At 47.3% G+C, this 19,481-nt stretch overlaps 1 protein-coding gene across 2 annotated transcripts in view; it reads left to right on the top strand.

The window, feature by feature from the left end:
- The window catches only part of COL5A1 (collagen type V alpha 1 chain), a 147,502-nt gene that overhangs the window by 65,722 nt on the left and 62,299 nt on the right, over nt 1-19,481 (top strand). For both annotated transcript variants that reach the window (XM_064676749.1, XM_064676748.1), the window contains exons 6-13: nt 643-789; nt 932-1,180; nt 6,032-6,184; nt 6,472-6,528; nt 10,520-10,561; nt 10,802-10,864; nt 16,922-16,996; nt 18,661-18,753. In XM_064676749.1, the coding sequence (XP_064532819.1) occupies nt 643-789; nt 932-1,180; nt 6,032-6,184; nt 6,472-6,528; nt 10,520-10,561; nt 10,802-10,864; nt 16,922-16,996; nt 18,661-18,753 (879 nt within the window). The remainder of the gene's footprint in view (nt 1-642; nt 790-931; nt 1,181-6,031; nt 6,185-6,471; nt 6,529-10,519; nt 10,562-10,801; nt 10,865-16,921; nt 16,997-18,660; nt 18,754-19,481) is intronic.

Raw genomic sequence — 19,481 nt, 5'->3', positions numbered from 1 at the left:
TCCATGTAAGAATAACTCTTCCACGCGCCGGCTGCCAGCGAGAGCGTTGGGCTGGCGAGGAGATTCTCCATGCCCGGCTGTAACCAGCTGGTTTGTTTGGATTTCATTTTGAAGAATGACTGACGCCTTGTGGAACACGCTGAAAATATCTGGTTTCCAGAGCCCTTCTGCCTGCGGGCTGTGGGTGGATGGGAAGTGACACGGGTGCTGTCAGTGCAGTCGGATGAGTGGAAACAGCGGCTCCAGTGCTTTCTTCCCCTCCCTCAGGATGTCAGATGGGTGACCTGGGAGGTCTCAGCAATCTGAGGTTAAAAAAAAAAATAAATCATAGAATCGCTGGTTTGGGTTGGAAGGACCTTAAAGTCCATCCAGTTCCAACCCCCTGCCATGGGCAGGGACACCTTCCACTGGACCAGGTGGCTCCAAGCCTCATAAAATAGGATCTTGAACACTGGCAGGGATGCAGCAGGCACAGCTTCTCTGGGCAACCTGTGCTAGGGCCTCACCACCCTCCCAGGGAAGAATTTCTCCCTAATATCTCACCTAACCCTACCCTCTGTCAGTTTGAAGCCATGCTGTCTAAAGGATTTGCTAGGAATATGCTGGGGTGCTCATTTTCTGCTTCTCATCTTCTCCCTGCAGTACACGGACGGGGAGGGAGAAGGTGACACCTACTACTATGAATACCCCTACTATGAAGATGTTGATGACTCTGTAAAACCAGAAGCCCCCACCACCAAACCTGGCCCTCCTGAAGTGGCTGCTGGAGAGAGACCTGAAATCAAGGAGGTACCAAGGCGGGGTCCTGGCAAGGATGAGGTTGATAAACACCATCTTTATAGAAGGGGAGGTGGAGGATGATGCAGAATCTTCTTTTTTTTTTTTTTTTTTTGTTTGTTTCCCTGATTCTGGTGTTTCATTTCTGCCACAGGATTATCCTGCTCCCACGGTGCCACCGGAGAGAGGGAACCCCGGGAAGCCACCGAAGGAGGACGGGACAGTGGATGATCCCCTTGTTGATGAGTACAACTACGAAACCATCAACGAGGAGTACTTCACACCCATGCCCTATGAAGACATCAACTACAACGAGGAAGTAGATCCCCAGGGTGGCCTCACTGAAAATGCCGTGGAAGCCGAGCTGCCCACGAGCACCGTCATCACCTACAACGAGACCGATGTAATTTCAATGCATTTTGTTTGTTATTTCTGGTGTTTCTTGCATTTTGTTTGTTATTTCTGGTGTTTCTTGCATTTTGTTTGTTATTTCTGGTGTTTCTTGCATTTTGTTTGTTATTTCTGGTGTTTCTTGCATTTTGTTTGTTATTTCTGATGTTTCTTGCATTTTGTTTGTTATTTCTGGTGTTTCTTGCATTTTGTTTGTTATTTCTGATGTTTCTTGCATTTTGTTTGTTATTTCTGGTGTTTCTTGCATTTTGTTTGTTATTTCTTATGTTTCTTTCATTTTGTTTGTTATTTCTGGTGTTTCTTTCATTTTGTTTGTTATTTCTGGTGTTTCTTTCATTTTGTTTGTTATTTCTGGTGTTTCTTTCATTTTGTTTGTTATTTCTGGTGTTTCTTTCATTTTGTTTGTTATTTCTGGTGTTTCTTTCATTTCGTTTGTTATTTCTGGTGTTTCTTGCATTTTGTTTGTTATTTCTGGTGTTTCTTGCATTTTGTTTGTTATTTCTGGTGTTTCTTAGCCCCTCAAAGCAAAGGAGACGTGAGCACCCAAATGGTAAAACCCCTAAGTGCTTTAGGCAGCTGCTGGAAGAGGAAGTTCCTTGTAAAATATTTTCACTCCAGATATTTCAGGGTGGGGAACGCAGATACTTAGAGTTAAGGATTATTCCCCTGGAAAAATCTGTTCATGTTGACATCTGCATTTCCTTGCGTGAAGTGGTTTTCTGACAAAAAGAGAAATGAGGCTTGATGTTAAAATCTAACTAAAAGCATTTTACTTCGAAGTTATTAATATAAATCCTCAAAATGTTGATTCGATGGAGGACATCAATATTTTTCATTTTGGCAGCCCTACTGAATAGCATCTTTGTTTTTCAGTTTGTTGCTTTAAAAACCTCAACGTTTCAACACTGGGAAAAAAACCCCAGTGATTTCAAACAACTGCATTCACCCAGAACGAGCCCCTCTGTTCTGTGCACAGATCAGCTCAGGGATGAGATCAGTCCAGATCCCACAGCTGACGTTTCTGTTGGAGCATTTGCACTTTTTTCTACCCATATTTTAATATGCTTCAACTGAAATATGTTGCACTTGAGACTCTCGTATCCCTGAGACTCGCCCAGTTCTCGCCTTTTATACGGATGCTCAAATAGATGAACGTTGGTCTGAGCCTTAGATGAGATGGAGATAAATTGCTGGGGAGCTGCAGAGCTGTAGAATTCACTGTGCAAGGAAATAATGGCACTAGATGAGGCAAATTCTTCATTATCCAGGAATATTAGCAAGGAGAATTCATAGTGGGATAACGTGGAGGTGCTCAAGGCAAGGCTGGATGGGGCTCTGAGCAACCTGCTCTGCTGGAAGGTGTCCCTGCCCCTGGAGTTGGAACTGGATGATCTTTAAGGTCCCTTCCAACCCACACCATTCCACGGTTCTATAATGTTGCCAAGTCCCATCCTACCCCCCAGGAAGAGTTTGGTGGTGGTTTCTCTAGTGGAGAAGAATTACTTGGTTGACGGGGATGTCAGAATTCCAGGTTTTCCGGGAGGCGCTGGAAGGTGGCAAAACAGACAGCGAGAGTTGGCCGAGACACTTGGAGTTGGAGCTGGAAGTTTGAATGAAAAGGTGTCGGGGAAAGTGTCCAAGCAAAGAGAGGAGCAGCTGGAGCGAGGCGGGCGTGGATCCAACCGCCCCGAGGGCTGGGGCGTGGGGGGATCCGCTCCAGCCAACTGGGGATGAAAAATGTGCTGGAGAAGGAGGTTGAGCAGCTAAAAAAGATACACAGAGGGAAACAGAAGAGGCTCCAGCGTATCGAGGGAGCGAGCGCCAACCTGAGGGAGCCCAGGGATGGGAAAGTTTTCTGTTTCCTGACAAAGAGCCAGAAATCTTTGGCCAAGATTGAACTTTCTAATAGAGAGGAATTAAAGATTGGATAGCGTGACCTTAAAAAAAAGGAACTGGGAGAGGAAGTAAGAGGCTCAAGGGCCACTTTACTGGTTAGGAAAAGGAAACAGAAGAGGAGGAAAGTTCAGGTAGGGAAACACATGGTGTGGCTTTCTGATGGGAAAGCTCAGCCAGGTCTTGGCAAAGCATCTGGCTGCCTCTGGCAGCTCCAAAGGAGCTGGTGTTTGGATGGGAAGGGCTGTAGGAATGCTCCTGGGTGGGATATTGCTCCAGTGGATCTTTTAGCTGATGAGCAGAGGAAAGGACACAACTTGCCTGGCTGGAGGAGATTCCCGTGCACTGAGGCGAAGGCTAACATGGCATGACATAGGGAAGACTCCCAAAAAGTGCCAGCCTGAGGGACAGATAGCCAAGAGGATATGGATTCCAGGTTTACACCTTGGAGTAGGAGCTAAGGGTCCTGTCTGCAGCCACAAATTCCTGGGGAAACCAAATCCTTGAGTCCAGCAGAATGGAAGTGGGGATTAGGATTGTACATATAATTCCCTTCCCAATAGCTGTTATTAGGAACAGGGTTCCAGCAGGAATACAGCCTGCTGGAGTGGATGGAGAAGTTTATGTGCTCTTCAAAACAATTACCTAAAAAACTCCTAAGTTTTTTGGCTAGTTTAGGGAACAAAATAGTGCTCATGGTCATGAGTAAGTGTGGCATAATTTCAAGTTGTCCCAGGTTTTTTCCAGCAGTTGGAGACCCTGGATTGCTGCACAGGGATGCACAGGCATTCCTCATGGTGCTAGTCCTGCACTGCTCAATTTTGGTCCTGGGATCAAAGAGGATAATCTTGATCTGGTGCAAAATAGTCATTTTGATCATTCCTTGGCAGATTTGCTGCAAGATCAGGATGTGTCTGTCACTACTGAAGTTCACCTGTCTGTATTTTGGGGAGACTCTGATTCCTACAACAGGAATTAAAAGGGGATTTAGTTCTACACAAATGAAACTCTGTGAGAGCTTTGGAGGCAGGAAGAGTCACTGGCTCTCCTGGGCTTGGGTTTCATTCTGGCTGATATCACCCTGACAAAGGCCAGGGAAGCAATTCCAGGATTTAGTAGGCAGCAATACTCCCCTAAGCAGGAGGAACAGGGGACAGATAGACTTTGTTCATGGCCTGCTGTTCTTCAGGCACTTTGTTTTACTTGTCCAGATGTAATACCAGCATTTCACATGGACATTGCTTCTCAAAGGGAGAATTAAAAGTGGTTTAACTGAAGCTGTTACCAGCCAAGGAGAGTCACAGTACTCACACACTGATTTTGGGGCCTCCTCTTGTCCTTCTTGACTGTTTTCTCATTCAGCTTGTAGAACAACATTGTTAAGGAGATTATTTTTAGGCTTTTGGTTTGGTTTTTCTCCAAAGCACCTGCAAGTCTCAGCATGGAGAACTTTCCTCCCTCTCTGCCCAGTTATTCATAATATCATCTTTCCATGCAAATAGACTCGTGGACCTTAATTAAAATATCAAACCAGACATTTTTGATATTCAAGACATGCAATTTGCTGTGTTATCCCCAAACTTTTATAGCCAGATAAACAGGTTTTAAGGTTTCAAAGTGTAAAACCAGGTAAAATATTTCAAACAGGGTAAAAACATGTGTGATAGCACTAGATCCATTTGAACAGCACAACAGGAAAAAATAATGCTGACTTGGCCAAGTTTTCTAATTCAATAATTGCCAAACTGTAATTTCTGCCAAGGCCAGTTGGTATTTGCAGAGGTAAAAGAAGGTGGGGTGATGATTGCCTTAGCTCTAGGCTTATTCTTACTTTAAAACCTCTTGAATTTAGATCCAGATGCTCGTGTTTATGAGTTCTGAGCAGTTTTGGCACAGAAACAAGGTCTGGAAGTGGTGATGGCATTTAAGTGATTCTGAATTCATAGTAGCGAGGAGATAATTTCTCCGGGAAGCACTGGAAATAATTCAATTTATGGACTATTTTGGTCATTACCTGGATGGGAAAGAAAGAAAATAAATATCAGCAGCACATGTTGTTCTTTGCAGTGCTGCTCCAAGCAAAGGATGCCAAGGGACTGTGCCTGCCAGGCTGCTGGAAGCACAGAGATATGGAGAGGAGCAAGGAAATTCTGATGCTTGTCTAGATGTCCTTGCTTGTGGCCCATAGCATCTGTTGCTGTAAGGATTCAGGAGGGATTCAGGGATTAAGGCATCAGCTTTGTAAAGATTTCTGCTTCTGCTCTTTGGACAAGAACAGTTGCAAATTGGATCCCAGACTAAACAAACAGGACGTTTTCAGAGAAGCGGACTTGGATTTTTCCACATTTCCTCCTGTAATTGGATCCTCACAGTGACACATTGTGGTTTTGATGTGCATTTTAAATATGGGAACGGATGTGTGACTTCTGGTGCTTGATAATCCATGGTCTCGGATGCTGAGGCCACGAGACATGAGGAGGACTTGGAGTTTGGAACTTCCATTCCTTCTTTCTTTAAGCGTTCAGAGTTTGCAGGATCCTCCTGACATGAGATGGGTTTTGTTTTCCTCACTCGAACTTTCATAGTCAGTGTTTTATCAGGGATCAACAAAGAAATCCCAGGGAAAGCCAGGGTGTGCCTTTGACATAAAGATTCTCCTTTTATTCTTGCCTACCATTGGAGAAGAACCTTGGAGGTCACTTGGAGACCTTAAAACTCCAGAATTTACCTTTCCCCAGATTTTTTACATGTAACTACTATTGTAAAACATCCCTCACTTTGCACAAATCACATATAATACTAATATTATATTATATGTAATATAACATTATTAATATTATATTATGTCATTATTAATATATAATATAATATTATTAATATTATTGATATTCTGGCATGTGTAACCAGGAGAGATTTGCAGCCTGACACGTTGCTGCTCTTTCCCTTCCAGGCTGCTCAAGGAGGAGATGACCTGGACAAAGATTTCACTGAGGAAACAATAAAAGAATACGATGGGAATTATTATGAGAATTATTATGACAGGACGGCCTCTCCCGACATCGGGCCCGGGATGCCTGCGAACCAGGACACCATCTATGAGGGGGTAAGAGGGTTCATTCTCCATTGAGGAGGAGACTAGTTCATAATATTTGCCTTTCCATAATTTAGAGCATAATTAGCAACACAAAAACCAGTGTTGGGAGCATCATCTCGCTTGGATTCCCCCACCTGCCCCCAGGCGAGGAGGAGCTGCCCCGTGTCCCTCCAACAGGAATTTCAGCAGTTCCTTGGGTTTGCAGTTCTCTCAGGACCTCCAGCTGCAATTCCTGCTCATGCTGCTGATGAAGGCTGTGTCCTCTCTGACTTCTGTGTTTCCCTTGTGTGCTGCAGATCGGTGGCCCACGGGGCGAGAAGGGGCAGAAGGGAGAACCTGCCATTATTGAACCGGTAAGGACCGTCTGAGTTTTTGGGGTTTGATGTTTTTCTCGAGGAAAAAGGCACAAAGGAATTTTTCAGTGTGTGTTGGTGGTACTTGGTGGTTCAGTATTGTCTCAATGATACAGCTGGGAGGCTGGAAAACTTCCCATGAAAGAATTACTTGGTTCATTTGAAAACTTTTAACATAAAATACTGTAATTACATATTTAATTTTTTTTTTTAAACTTCAAGAAGCGACCTAAATCATGAAGGAAGTGCAAAATTTCCCATGAAATCTCTCATTTAGCAAAATAGAAACTGGAGCTTCAGGCAGGGGGCACATCTCACCCCTCCAGAGGGTTGGAAGTGCCCCTGGCTCCACACCAAACCTGCTCCCCTGAGCACTCGCAGCCCGTGGCCAGGTCGAATCCTGACCTGAACTTGCAGCCTGGGGTTGGCTTTAATTGTGCAACTAATGGGTTCATCCCTCTGGAAATAAAAGGGTTCTCCCTGCACACAGCTGTGGAAAGGAGAGGTTTGCTCCTGCACCAGCCCCGGGGTCCCACCAGATTCCACTTGCAGAGAAACCCTGTGTCGCCCCAGGAGTAGAACCCAGCACACTCTTTCTTTATAGTTCTGCCCTGGGCTGTTTCTGAGGTTGTTCTTCATTCAAAACAATGGTTATAATCTGCCTGTGCCCTTTGCAGAAAATGTGGGTGCCCAACTGAGCAGCCCTGAGGTGAGGGTGGAGCTGCTGCCCCACGGTGGGAATGGCTGGGGCTTGCTCAGAGGCTCCTGCTGAGCAGAGCAAGGGGCTGTTGGTTGATGCCCATCTGTCTGTCCCTCTCAGTGTGTCAGGACGCCCAGGTACCCCCATTCCTGCTCCTCCCCAGGCTGGAGATGGAACTTCAGGCCCTTGCACCCACCTCCCCTGAGCAGGTCCCTGGCAGGCTGAGCCCATGCTCGCTGCTCACCACCAGCTCAATTAACCTAATTTTCCTTGGCAGAGAGCCAGTGTTGCAGCAGCACTTCCCATCATCCCGAAGCCACTATTTTTCTTTTAATTCTTCCTTCCTTTCCTCCTCTGCCTGAAACTTCTGCAGGTAGTGGAGAGGGGAGCCAGGGAGAAGCTGGGCTGCAGCAGCAGGGCTTGAAAAGCCTGAGTTCCTAACAAAACCATTCCCGACCTTTCCTTCCTTCTCTTCCTTTCTGGGTCTCGCTCCCACTCTGCAAACAAAAGGAAGAAGAGCGATTTCCTTATCGGAGGGGTGGGGAGAGGACGGGGGGGAGCAGCCAAACGCCGGGGAGGGGTGGGCAGCCAAACCCCGCGAAGGCGATGGCAGGAACCCAGCCAGAAACGCTACAAAGCGAACAAAATAGTTAAGTTTAATCATCCAGAAAGAATTTGGCCGCCTTCACGATTTCCAAACACTGGAGCATGTACAGCTTTTGCCAGAAAGTAAACAAGACCAAATGCCGCCCGGTCCCTCTCCGTGCGGCTCCTCTTTAGCAGGAAAATTCGGATTTGTTGCGCTTTTTAGCTCCCCCCTTTCTTTTTATTATTTAATTTTTTTTTTTGGTGGGAGCTGCAGGAGAAGGGAAATAAAAACCAAACGCAAAGTTGGATTCTGCTGGATCTTCTCTCCTCCTCGTTCAAACCGCCTGTCCTTCAATCCTTGCTCTGTGCTGACACTTGCTGGAGGCAGCAGGGCAGGACAGGGGCAGGGGGAGAAGGGATGGAGAGGAGAGATGCAGGGACCCCTGACATCCAAGGTCTGGAGCCATCAGGGTGCTGCTGCCTCCTCAGAGCCCTCTGTCCTTTTTGGGGGGACTCTGGTGCTCACATCTACTTTTGGGGAGGATTTACTCAGCACCTCTATGTGTTGGTGCCAGACTTTGGGCTGTTTCTGTGGCAGTGGCTTCACTTGTGTTGACTGAGTGGAGGGAACACCCTGTTTTCCCCTGGGACAGTCCCAAATCCCTGATTTGCCTGCTCTACCCGAGGTGATTGCCCTTGGTGGCACCCCCCCCACGGGTCCTGTCCCCAAACCCTTGCACGTTTCCATTGCTCCCATTGATGAGAAATCATGTAAACAGTGGAGGTTTCTTGCCAAGGAGAATCTCCAGATGTCCCTGAGGCTGGAGCTCAACATAAACCAACAGATAAGTATGGGAAGATGCCAAGGATGTTTGCATCCCAAATTAGCTAATTAGCCTTGACTCTTGCCCGTGTGGAGGAGTGTCCCCAGAGTCCTAGGTGGCCATGGGAAGCAGAACCTCAGTGCTGTGTGTGCTCAGAGCAGGGTAATGCTGGCACCCAGCAGCCCAAAAATCTCCTGGGGAGTCCTCTGTGGGCTGTGATTCTCTGTCCCAGCCCAGACACTGATTAGTTTTTGTTTTAGAACCTGTCACACCAAAAATGTGCCATCATTGGTCTCAACAGGGATTGATTTGGGTCCTTCCCTGCAATGTCCTTCATTGTGTGTCTGAAAAGGAACCAGTGCTTAATGGGTGTTCTTGGGGACACTTTCTCCATCAACAGAACTCACCTCTCCGTTGAAGTCTCCAACAGCAAGAGCTGAAAGTCAGTGCAGGCTGGGGGAAGGGGGTGTGGAGTTCACCCCTAATTCCCACCCAGAGGAGAGCAGTGTCTCCATGGCCCTGCTGTCAAAATATGGGCACAGGGTGAAACCTTGTGACCCAAATTCTTTCCTGGTGAAGAATGACTGCAGAGGCACTTCTGTGGTGGTGGCAGCAGCAGCAAATTTCCCCTCACACATCCAACTGAGGGAGAGGCCAGGTTTTAAATAAGATTTTAAACGAGGTGGTAATGAGTAGTGTGGACACTGGGAAAGGCAGAAAATAGTGCTGGCCACATATTAGTGGTGCAGGAACGTGTATCCCACTGATGGAAGCAGGGATGGTCCATGGCAGCGTGTTTTATGCTATTTTTTGCTCCTCTGGGCTTAGAGACTGTGGCTTTTGGGGCAGGAATGCCTGGATTTTCCTCTAGACACTTCAGATTCGTTCAGCTCAGCCCTGTCTGCTGGAGTGGCTGCCCTGGGTCAGCCAAGGTTTTTGGCACCAGAGCCTGAGAACAGTTAAGGGTGTCCCAAGAGCAGTCCCTGCACTTGCTTCCTCCAGGCTTCACCCACATGAGCCAACTGCTTATCTACAGGTTTTTAAAGATGGGTTTCATCCCATAGGAGAAATATCCCTGTTTCCTACAGGTGAGCTGGGAAGTGCTGGTACTGCTCTGGCTTGACCTGGCTCTTGCTGGGCTCCAGAGATAAAAGAGGCAGTGCTCTCTGTGGAGCTCTTCCCAACACATCATCCTGGAAAACATTTGCCAGGTTTAGTGGGAGGTTTCTTTCTTGCCTCTTACATACTCATAAAGAAAAAAAAACAACTCAATTCTACTGAGCACATGATAGATCTGATATAAAGTTATGACAAAATATTTAGATTAAAACGGATGGAGAAGCATTATTTTACCATTTTGCCCACACAGTGATTTCCTACTTACACAGAGTAAATCACAGCGTGCAGTCTGCTGGAAAAAATAATTTTAAAAAACATCTTGCTGTTTGATTGCTAACTACTTTTTAAGCTCTTTGGGTCTAGAAACAGCTTTTTTTCCTGAAGCTCCAGCACCATCAAGGCTGGCTGTGCTGCAGGGTTTGCCTTTGCCTGACTGTGGGCAAAGAGAGAAGGGCTGTGTTTAGGAAGGTGACCCTGTGCTGGGGTGAGGATGGGCCTGATGCTGGGGGTAAGGGCTGTTTGCCATGCCCTCAATGATTTAAATAGACATTATTTGGCTTTTCAATGGGCTTTCTGTGCCTCTGGCAACAGGGACACAGGAGATGCCATCCAAGAGGGTCGAAACCCTTCATCTCTGGAGTGTCTCCATGTAGCAGCAAGACCTGAAAAATTTAAGCACAGGGCTTAAATAAAGCCCTGGAATCAAACTGACCTGAGGGATGTGCCTTGCTAATCACTTTTTTTCCTTCCTTTTGCCCAGGGTATGCTGGTGGAAGGCCCACCTGGTCCTGAAGGCCCAGCAGTAAGTGGCACTTTTCCCTTACTCCGGGTTTGGGGTGCACATGGAAGGCTCAGCACACGGCTGTCCCCGGGCTCTATTGCTTCCATATGCCACACATGTGCACAGAGCGCTTTGGGGTGGATTTTCTGGTGCAAAAATAAACAGAAAGCTCTGAATCTTTTCCTGCTCGTTGTATAAATCTGCTACAAATAATAACACATTTTAGTGGCTCACTTTTTTCCTGTCTTTTTTCCATGCTAGGGCCTTCCAGGACCTCCAGGACCAACTGGACCCGTGGGCTTAATGGGTGACCCAGGGGAGAGGGTGAGTATTTGTGTTTTTGTCCTCTTTGTTGAGGCTTTGGGTGCTTTTGTGTGTGCACAGTGGGACTGTGGTGTGTCCCTGGAGCCCTAAAATCATCCTCATCCTGTAATAGCACTTTCCTCTGAGTCAGCCCCCAAAGGAACTCATGGTGGGGTACAGTGCTGCCCTTTGGGGCAAAGGGTTGGGGAACAGCCACGTTAGTCAAATATATTAAACCATTTTCCAAGTTAAAACCAATAGTTTGGGCTGAAAACCCTCTGCTCTCTGTCTGTGCTCTTTGGCTGCTCCTTCCAGTGCAGGAGCTGGGCTGTGGCACTGGGAGAACAGGATGAGCAAACACCAAAATAGTCACTAACACAGTAAAATGAAGTTCAACCACTCTTCTGCATCCTCATTGCAGCTGGTGCTGTGAGTCCTGGCAGAGGGTTTGGTTTTGGTTGGGACCAGGATGGTCCTGGGGTCATGCCAGCACTGCTGCTGTGGGTCTTTCCTTATGTTCATTTTGTGTCCCAAACTGCTCCCAGTGGGAAAGGGGCTCTCGTGCAGCACTTTACCTTTGCTGGACATGGATTATTGGTCTGTACCAACAGCACTAGAGACTGATTTATGTGCTTAACAATGCAATAACTTAGGGTTTGATGTTACTGTAAATCAGTTTTGTCCCTGGCAGCCACTGCTTTTTAAACTGCTGCTGCAGAAGCCTCTGGCTTCGGGATGTCTCATCAAAGGCAGCTGCTCCCAAGTGCTTTTGTGGATTGTGACCCCAAATCCCATAATTTAACACCACACTTCAATCAGAGCTGTATATTTATTTGTTATTGCTGAGTCCCCACCTGGGATCAGGAGTGACCTGTGTTTTGGGAGCTGCTGAACTCAAGCCTCAGGTCAGAGAGTGCTGCACCATTCCAGCAGTAATTCCAGTGCTTGGCAACGCCACAAATTAAAACCCACTGTCCTTGCTTCAAGAGCTGAGTCTCTGGAGTGGCCCTGTTACCAATGGACTCCTCACTTGCTTTTGTTCACCCACAGTTCAAGCCTGTTTCTCCTCCCTGGCAGAGGCAGCCAGGTGAGCACACCTGGGCAGATGTGCAGCAGGCTGCCCACTGCTCCCAGTCCTCCTCCCAGCAGGAATTTTGGCCTGACATCTAGTGGAAAATTCACCATAGCACAGACAGGATCTGGCCCTGCAGAGAAGCGAGGTGGGATCAGCTTTGTTGTCTCAGCTCAGTTTGGAGCTGGGAGCAGAGGAGCACATTTCCTGCTGGATAAGGCAGCTCTGTGCCCGTGGCAGCCTGGGGTGCACCACAGCATCCTCCACGGAGCCAAGAGCTCAGTTCCAGGTGGGGAACCACATCCCCTTTGCCTCCTGGGGGCCCAGGAAGGATGAGCTGGGGTGACCAGATGCAGACTCTCTGCCTTTGTAGGGCTTCCTACTTTCCTGGCTTGGACAAGATGGGAAAAGACAATTGGAAAGTCTGGCTGGATAAGGGAGTTGTGCTGTTTTGATGTGTGTCTCACACATTTAATTGCTGCAAATTCTTTAACTGTTCATGTCATGGCCTTGGTTATATATATTTTTTCTTGAACACTCTTTTTCTTTGGTCTTAATTGAGCAACCTAAGACCCAGAAAAAATAGAAGGGAGAATTCCTTTAATTACAGAAGATCAGAACAAGATCTCTGTGCCCCCAAGGATCTCCCCTTAGCCTTGTTTTAACTGTTGCTGTGATGCCAGAGGTCTGCCATGGTTTCCTCTGTGGTGGCCATCCTTGTGTTTCCTTTTCTTTCTGAAGCACCCATGTTGCAAAATGCAACCACTTAGAGAATTAAAATCATTGCTGTCCTGCACTGGGAAGTGAATGCAGTGGTTTTAAGGTGCACTTGAGGAGATTCCTCAGCTGTTGGGGCATTCCTGTGGCAATATCCCTAACCTGGGCCCAGGATTTTTTTTTTAGCAGAGGTTCTTTGTTGCCTTCTTGGTCCCTGGGGGATCGGCCGGAGTCTGCTGGCTGCTGCATTCCCACTTTTTCCCCTGGAGCACTGCTGGAGAGACCCTCACCTCGTTTACTCTCCTGGTGCATTTATTGTGTTTTTCGATGGAACAGTAATAACGTTTCTGGTGGTTGTGACATGACTGAGAACGAGGGGCCCTGACTGTGCTCCATCGATCGGTGCCTGCGAGCTCAGAAAGTCGATACAGGCTGCAGGCTCAGCCCAGGGCTGGGAGCCAGGGCCACTGCTCCTGGAGAGCTGGGCTTAATTAACCCTTGTAGCACTGCAGCTCTGGATCCTCCTGAAGGACCAAGGGCAGGCTCTGCATCCTTGGTGTTGGCTTCCCAGAGGATGGGTGAGCTGGGCAAGGCCCCGGCTGTGTTTTGCATCTTGCAGTGGTCCAGGATTACTCAAAAGAGCTGCGTGGCTTCATCAGATTCTTGGTAGGTCTTCATCCTGCTTGGGTTCCTGCATGATGCCCAGCTTCCTCTTCTCCTCCCTTGGATGGGCTGTATCTACTCCTGCATTCCTGGCAGGCTGGATGCTGCCCCTGGTGACAAGGGAGTGTGTTTCTGTCATTTGTCCAGGCAGATGCAGACATTTGCTGGCCAAGCTCCTCTTGAACAGCCCTGCAAAGCCAACCAGCAGCAGACATGCTGTCCCTGACGATGCTGCTCCACACCCTAAAATGAAAGGAATAATTTGCATTCTAGCACAGGCAGCACATCCCACTTTTCCAAGTGTCCAGAACAGAGTGTGATACAACATGCTGTGCACAGAAGAGCGATGAACTTGCAGAGCCAGGAACTGCAACTGTATTAAAATACTCCTTTTCAATTAGAGCAGCTCCACTTTTAATTTGTTTATTATTAACCCTGCCCGTGGCTCATGAATTTACATGACTTCCCCTGTACGGGGAGGAACGTTCCCTCTGCCTGCATCTGATAGAAAGACCTTTTATTTGCAATCAGGCAGGTGCACTGAATTAATGTACCGACAATATTCAGGTATGTTAATATTGGCCAACATTCATTTACCTCTGGTTTATTCATCATGTCAGCTCGTTCATTTTTTCCCAGTTATTTTACAACATGCAGAGGAACTTGTGTCAATGGCAAAGCTGTTTGTGGGAGGTTTCAGGGGGCTCAGCTGAGGGGAGGGCGGTTGGGGATGACTTAGGCAGGTTTCTTTGAGCAGTGGGAAGAAGGAAATATGGCACTTAGGAGACCGAAGAGTTATTTCATGGGTACTCCAGGCTGGAATAAAGAAAGCAGGAAAATGTGTTGTTTTGAACAGGATGAGGTGCAGTATTAGAGCAAAATGCAGCTCCATCACTCTCCCCATTGTGTGTTTGGAATTCTGGGCTGTCTGGGTCTGGGGTGGTCAGCACACCTTGGGGGAAGGCTGGTCACAAAGCAATAGCTGTATCTTCCAAGACCATACAACCATTGAGTCCCAAAAGACTTATTCCCCTGGGGACAGTTTTGCACCTCAGAAGTGCAATAGGATCCCTAAAATCCTTATTGGGCTTCTGCAAGGCTTGATATTTTCAGGGTGCTGGTTTTCCTATCAGATTGCAAGTGCTGCCTTGCCTAGCAGATCCCAGAAACTGCAAGAAAGATCTTCTATTACATAATTTTCTGACCAGGGCTGAAAGTGGCACCAAAATAATCAGAGAGAGAGACCCAGTGAATTTTGAGTTCCAGTGCTGTGGGCTGTTGGGTACCACTCTCACTGCCTGCGACTCGAGGAGCCCCAGCACCAACACGCTGAGGTTTCAGTTTAACCATTCCCTTGAAATATTGCACCAGTGTTTGCACTCAGCGTGGCATTTTAGAGCACTGCACCAAATGAGAGTTGAAGTCCCCATCCCTGGCTGCCATATATCAGCAAATCCCTATTTACATAACGAGGGCGACACAGATTTACGCCCTGAGCCTGGCAGGCTGCATTTCTTCCAGGCATTCGTGAATTTAAATTTACAAAGTGCTTTATGGGTTTGATTTTCCTCCGTCCCCCTTGCCCCCCACTGATCCACCCCACAAGGAACAGACCTCCCACACCCAACCTGAAACAAAAAGAGGCATTTATGGGTATAAAAGCGTTGCATCAACATTTGTCAGGCGGAGGACACGCATACGGAGAGATAAACAAAGCTCATTCCTGAGCCATCATATGCAGGACTGGAGTTAAAGGAGAAGAGGGAGAGAAAAGAAACTTTATCATATAAAACAAGTCTGGCCTAAATTATTTATGGGGCTTCTGCTCCAACAGATGGGACTGGCCTCTGCACCTCATCAGCAGGGTCAGGGGCTCCGGTGTCAGCCAGACTGAGCAAACAGCGCGAACGCAACACCGTGAGCTTGTCTTGAAAAATGGATGGGCTGGTGTGTTCTGCAGCCTCCCTTTGCTGCTGAGGGAGCTGCTGGGCTTTTTTTCCCCTGTATTTTTTTGCTGATAAATCACTGGCTGCAGCTCTGGCTGCTGCAGCAGCGCCGGGAGCAGTGTTGTTATTCCGGGCTGGTCGCGGTGCAGAGCCGGGCTCCGGGTCCGCGGGGCTGCGGGGCAGCTCTGCCCTGTCATTGCGGTGCAGGTCCCACCACAGCCCCGTCCTGCCTGGGGCAGGGTGGAGTAGCCACAGCTCCTCACCCCCTCCCTGGTGCTGGGCTCTAATTTAGGGCTTGGAACTCTGGCTTGGGTGTTTTGGGTTCCTCTGTAAGCGGGAGACAATAAGGGAATTGTGAAGTTGAACACGGCACAGAGGAATGGGAGAAGGAGGAGGACAGAGGTGTGAAATGCAAAGAGAATGTTCTGGAAGACAGTGGGGCAAGGATAACACACCAACTGTTTTGGTTTGGTGGTTTGGGATTTTTTAATGCTCTGATTTTCAGGGACTTCGTTACCTATTTCTCTTTCCCTGATCCTTTTCCCACTTTTATCCACCTCCCTTTGCCCTGCGGGGTGAACATATGACTTTCTGTGACCCTGCAGCACGTCCATCTGTGTCTGAGATTTGTGACAGGGTTTTACCTTACTATTATTTTTACTATTGCACACACTGGAAGGCTTCAGAGAAGTTGAAGAGAGTGAGAACTGACATAGGTGTCTGTTGCTTGCCCTTCCAACAGCACTGGTTCTCAATAGATGGATTTATTATTGGCGTTTACTAAATAAAGGAGTACCCAACTCCTCAATCTTGAGTTGTCCGGCCACAAAATGAGCACCAGGCCTCACTGGGATGTGGCCAAGTCACTCCTACCTTAAGCTGATGTGAAAACTGCAATTAGACACACCTATTGACTAGTTGGATGTCATCCTCATTTGCATGTAGGATCACTGGATGGATGTGTAAATTGGGGTTAACTTAAACTTTTTGTCAAGTCCACAGTTGGGAATACAGATAATCCATGGGCTGTCTTGGGAAAATTGGCCATATTTGATTATTTATAGCTTCATCAATAGATCTTTTACTGCACACTCGTTTCTTTAGTACGAGTTAAAGACACTCAAACTGATGTTAATCAGCACAGCTCCATTGAGATCCACAGAGTTTGGCTGATTTACAGCTGCTGACAGGATCACTCCATTGGAGATGGAAGTGGCCTCATAGGACTTAAAAAGAAAAAAAAAGGGAAAAAAGCCAGAAGAGAGAAAAGTGGAATGACCCAGATGATTGAACACTATGGAAATGAATTTATCTTGCTTCTTTTCTATCTCACTGTCCCTGAGTTATGAAGTTTCTTTTTTTTTTTTAATAAGTTTTAACGGATCCAACTAAACATCGATTCCGTTAACTTGCAGCATTGCAGAGATTTTTTGTTGTTCACTCAAAAAGAGCTTGGAAATGTGGGGGCCAGGATGGAAGAAGAGGGAATTACTGGGAAAAGTCGTGTGGGCTTGCAGATGTGCTTCCACAAATTTTGCCATGGCATTGGGATGTCTACAAGCTCAATCCCTGTGTGTCAAGACAATATCATGACATATCCCTTTATAGCCACAGCTGCTTATGTGTGGACACAATCAAAATGATGCTATAGAAGTTTATTTTTATTTGTTCTTCTCTCAGGGACCACCTGGTCGCCCAGGTCTTCCAGGAGCAGATGGTTTACCAGGACCACCAGGGACAATGCTTATGTTGCCTGTAAGTACAAACATAACTTAAAAAAGCATTTAAATGATCAGGTCTCTTGGCTCTGTTGCTGTTCAGTGCCCGTTCCTGCAGAAGCCTCCCATCTCTTTCACACCAAGGACACGTTTTCCTTGAGGTAAAAGACGGATCCTGATGGTTTTCCTTGTAAATTTACTTTTTGCAAAGCACTGTAATTTCTTCACTCGTCAAAAGCACTAGGTTAAAATTTCCAGAAGTGATGAGTAGTCATAGAATTCATAGGATATCCTGAGTTGGAAGGAACCCACAAGGATCCAACTTCTGGCTCTGTACAGGATACTCCAAAAATCCCACTGTGTGCCTGAGAGCGTTGTCCAAACACTTCCTGAACTCTGAAAAAGCTTAAGTGTTTCTGCCTGGGCACAGTGTTGGAGACCAAAACACATGAAGAAGCAACTGGAGACACTTCCAAGGGCCAAATTTCCATGCAGAACCCTCCCTCCTACAGTGAAGAACCTCGAACAGTCCTTCAAAGCCAAAATTATAAGCACCTGAACAAACTGGTCTTCTTTGATGACCAGTGGTTAATTTGTGTTATTTTTTGTCTTCTACATGAAGACAGTAAGTACCAAATCAGCCTTCATGGTCCTGGGATGCTGAAGGAATGGTTATATTTTGTATCTGCTTTGATGTGAGACAACCCTATGGAAACCAGCTGCTGAAAATAAGTAGTTGGGTCCTGAAGGGAAGGAGTTTTTAGTGACAAACCTCAGCACACTTGGACAGGTTCCAAAGGGCTGGGTGAGGCTGGGTAGGTTCCTGGCAAGGTTCCTGAGCAGGCTGGGCCAAGAGCTCAGCGTGGAGCTCAGCTGGCCATTACAATGCATTTGTTGGCCCCTCCAGAACCAACCATGGGCCCATAAATTGCGTCTCTTTGAACCTCCTTGCCAAGTTGGTGTGGTCACACACCTAACACCAACCAGAGGAAAGGCCAAGGTGAAATGGAGGTGACAGAACTGTCTAAGTAGGTTCTGCAGCCACATCTATCCTTCTTGCAACACCCCAAGTGCACAACTAAGGCAGGAGGAGGGTGTGTGCCCAGGAAAGTGGGGCTTTTTGGGGTGGAAAAGGCAGAAGGAAACGTTAATCTCCTTCTCTTTCAGGTTTGGAAATAAAACATTAATGCTTGAGGTTTTTAAATCCTTTGAGTGCTGAGGGATCCTGGCTTGAACCATAGGCCAAATTCTGGGTTTTGGAGCAAACTGCCACGCTTGAGAAACCCAGCCTTTGTTGGGGCAAACGGGCAGCTACAGCCAAATAACCTGATCCAACCCCATCTGCCCGGGGTGTCCTGGCCAACAGCATCCACACAGGGAATATCAGCCCTGTGAGAGCTGTGCACTGAGTTCTGAACAGTGGTTGTGTGAGGTCCTCACGTGCAGAGCCCACAATCCCCCCCATTGTGTGTCCCTCCGGGCTGGCAGAGCTCGCGGGGCGGGTGCGGACGTGGGAAGCACGGTTGGTTTTTGTGACTCTGAGCTGGGTGACCCGAGTGTGGTGGGTTAATGGGATGGGCTGGAAAGACAGTGATGGATTTGGGTCAGTCATGCTGAACCAAATTGTTTAGGAGTCAGGCTACTGTGAGGGTGGGAGGACAGCAACCCGGTGACCTGCTTTCTCTGTCTTGTCCCCATCAGTTCCGCTTTAGCGGAGGAGGAGATGCTGGATCCAAAGGACCTCTTGTTTCAGCCCAGGAGGCCCAAGCCCAAGCCATCCTGCAGCAGGCCAGGGTAAGTGATGGGAGGTGGGATGTCTCCTGCAGCAGGTTCTCATGGAATCAAAGGAAAACCAGAATAAGTGTGTCAGAGGAGATATCTTCGTACTCACACCCTTCGTGGTGGTGGCAACAACTTCCCATCTGAGGTGGAATTGCTCGTGTGCCTTGAGATGATGGCACCTCATTTTGGATTTTTATTAATGGCCAGTGAGGGTCCAGGTCCCAGAAAGCTGGTTTTACATTGCCTACAGCCTTTGGAGCAGACCTTTTGCTGGTTCCAGACCTGGTGGCTCCAGTGCTGTTTGTGCTGACAGTTTTGAGGGTCCATATGAACAGTTGTGGATGTGCTCTAGGGATTCCTTTCTTTTGTGTGGTTTTTTTTTCCCAATAAATCACAATAATTAGCTGTAAGTCACTGATGGAAGCTGTTCCCAGCCCCACGAATCTCAGCAGGCAGATCTGTAATTTTCTTTAATGTATTTATCTGGAAATACATGATGGTTATCCATGCAATGTTTCTTTCCATGGATGACCTTATTGATTGATGATCAAATCACCCCTGGTTTACTGGTGACAAAAAACTGGTCGTGCACATTCCCAGTACAGCTCCTGTTCCCCGCCTGGATGAGTGACTTGGTGTATAGGGCTTTGTACTCATCTATTCAGAATGAAACTTAATTTTTAGCCAGTGCAGCTTAGAAATTTTTCTTCCATGAGTGGTTGTGGTGTTTTTTTGGTTTT

The sequence above is a fragment of the Pseudopipra pipra genome, chromosome 20 (assembly GCF_036250125.1).
Source record: "Pseudopipra pipra isolate bDixPip1 chromosome 20, bDixPip1.hap1, whole genome shotgun sequence".
Lineage (NCBI taxonomy): Eukaryota > Metazoa > Chordata > Aves > Passeriformes > Pipridae > Pseudopipra > Pseudopipra pipra.
Note: the sequence above shows the minus strand (reverse complement) of the source record. Positions and strands in the feature narration are given on the sequence as shown.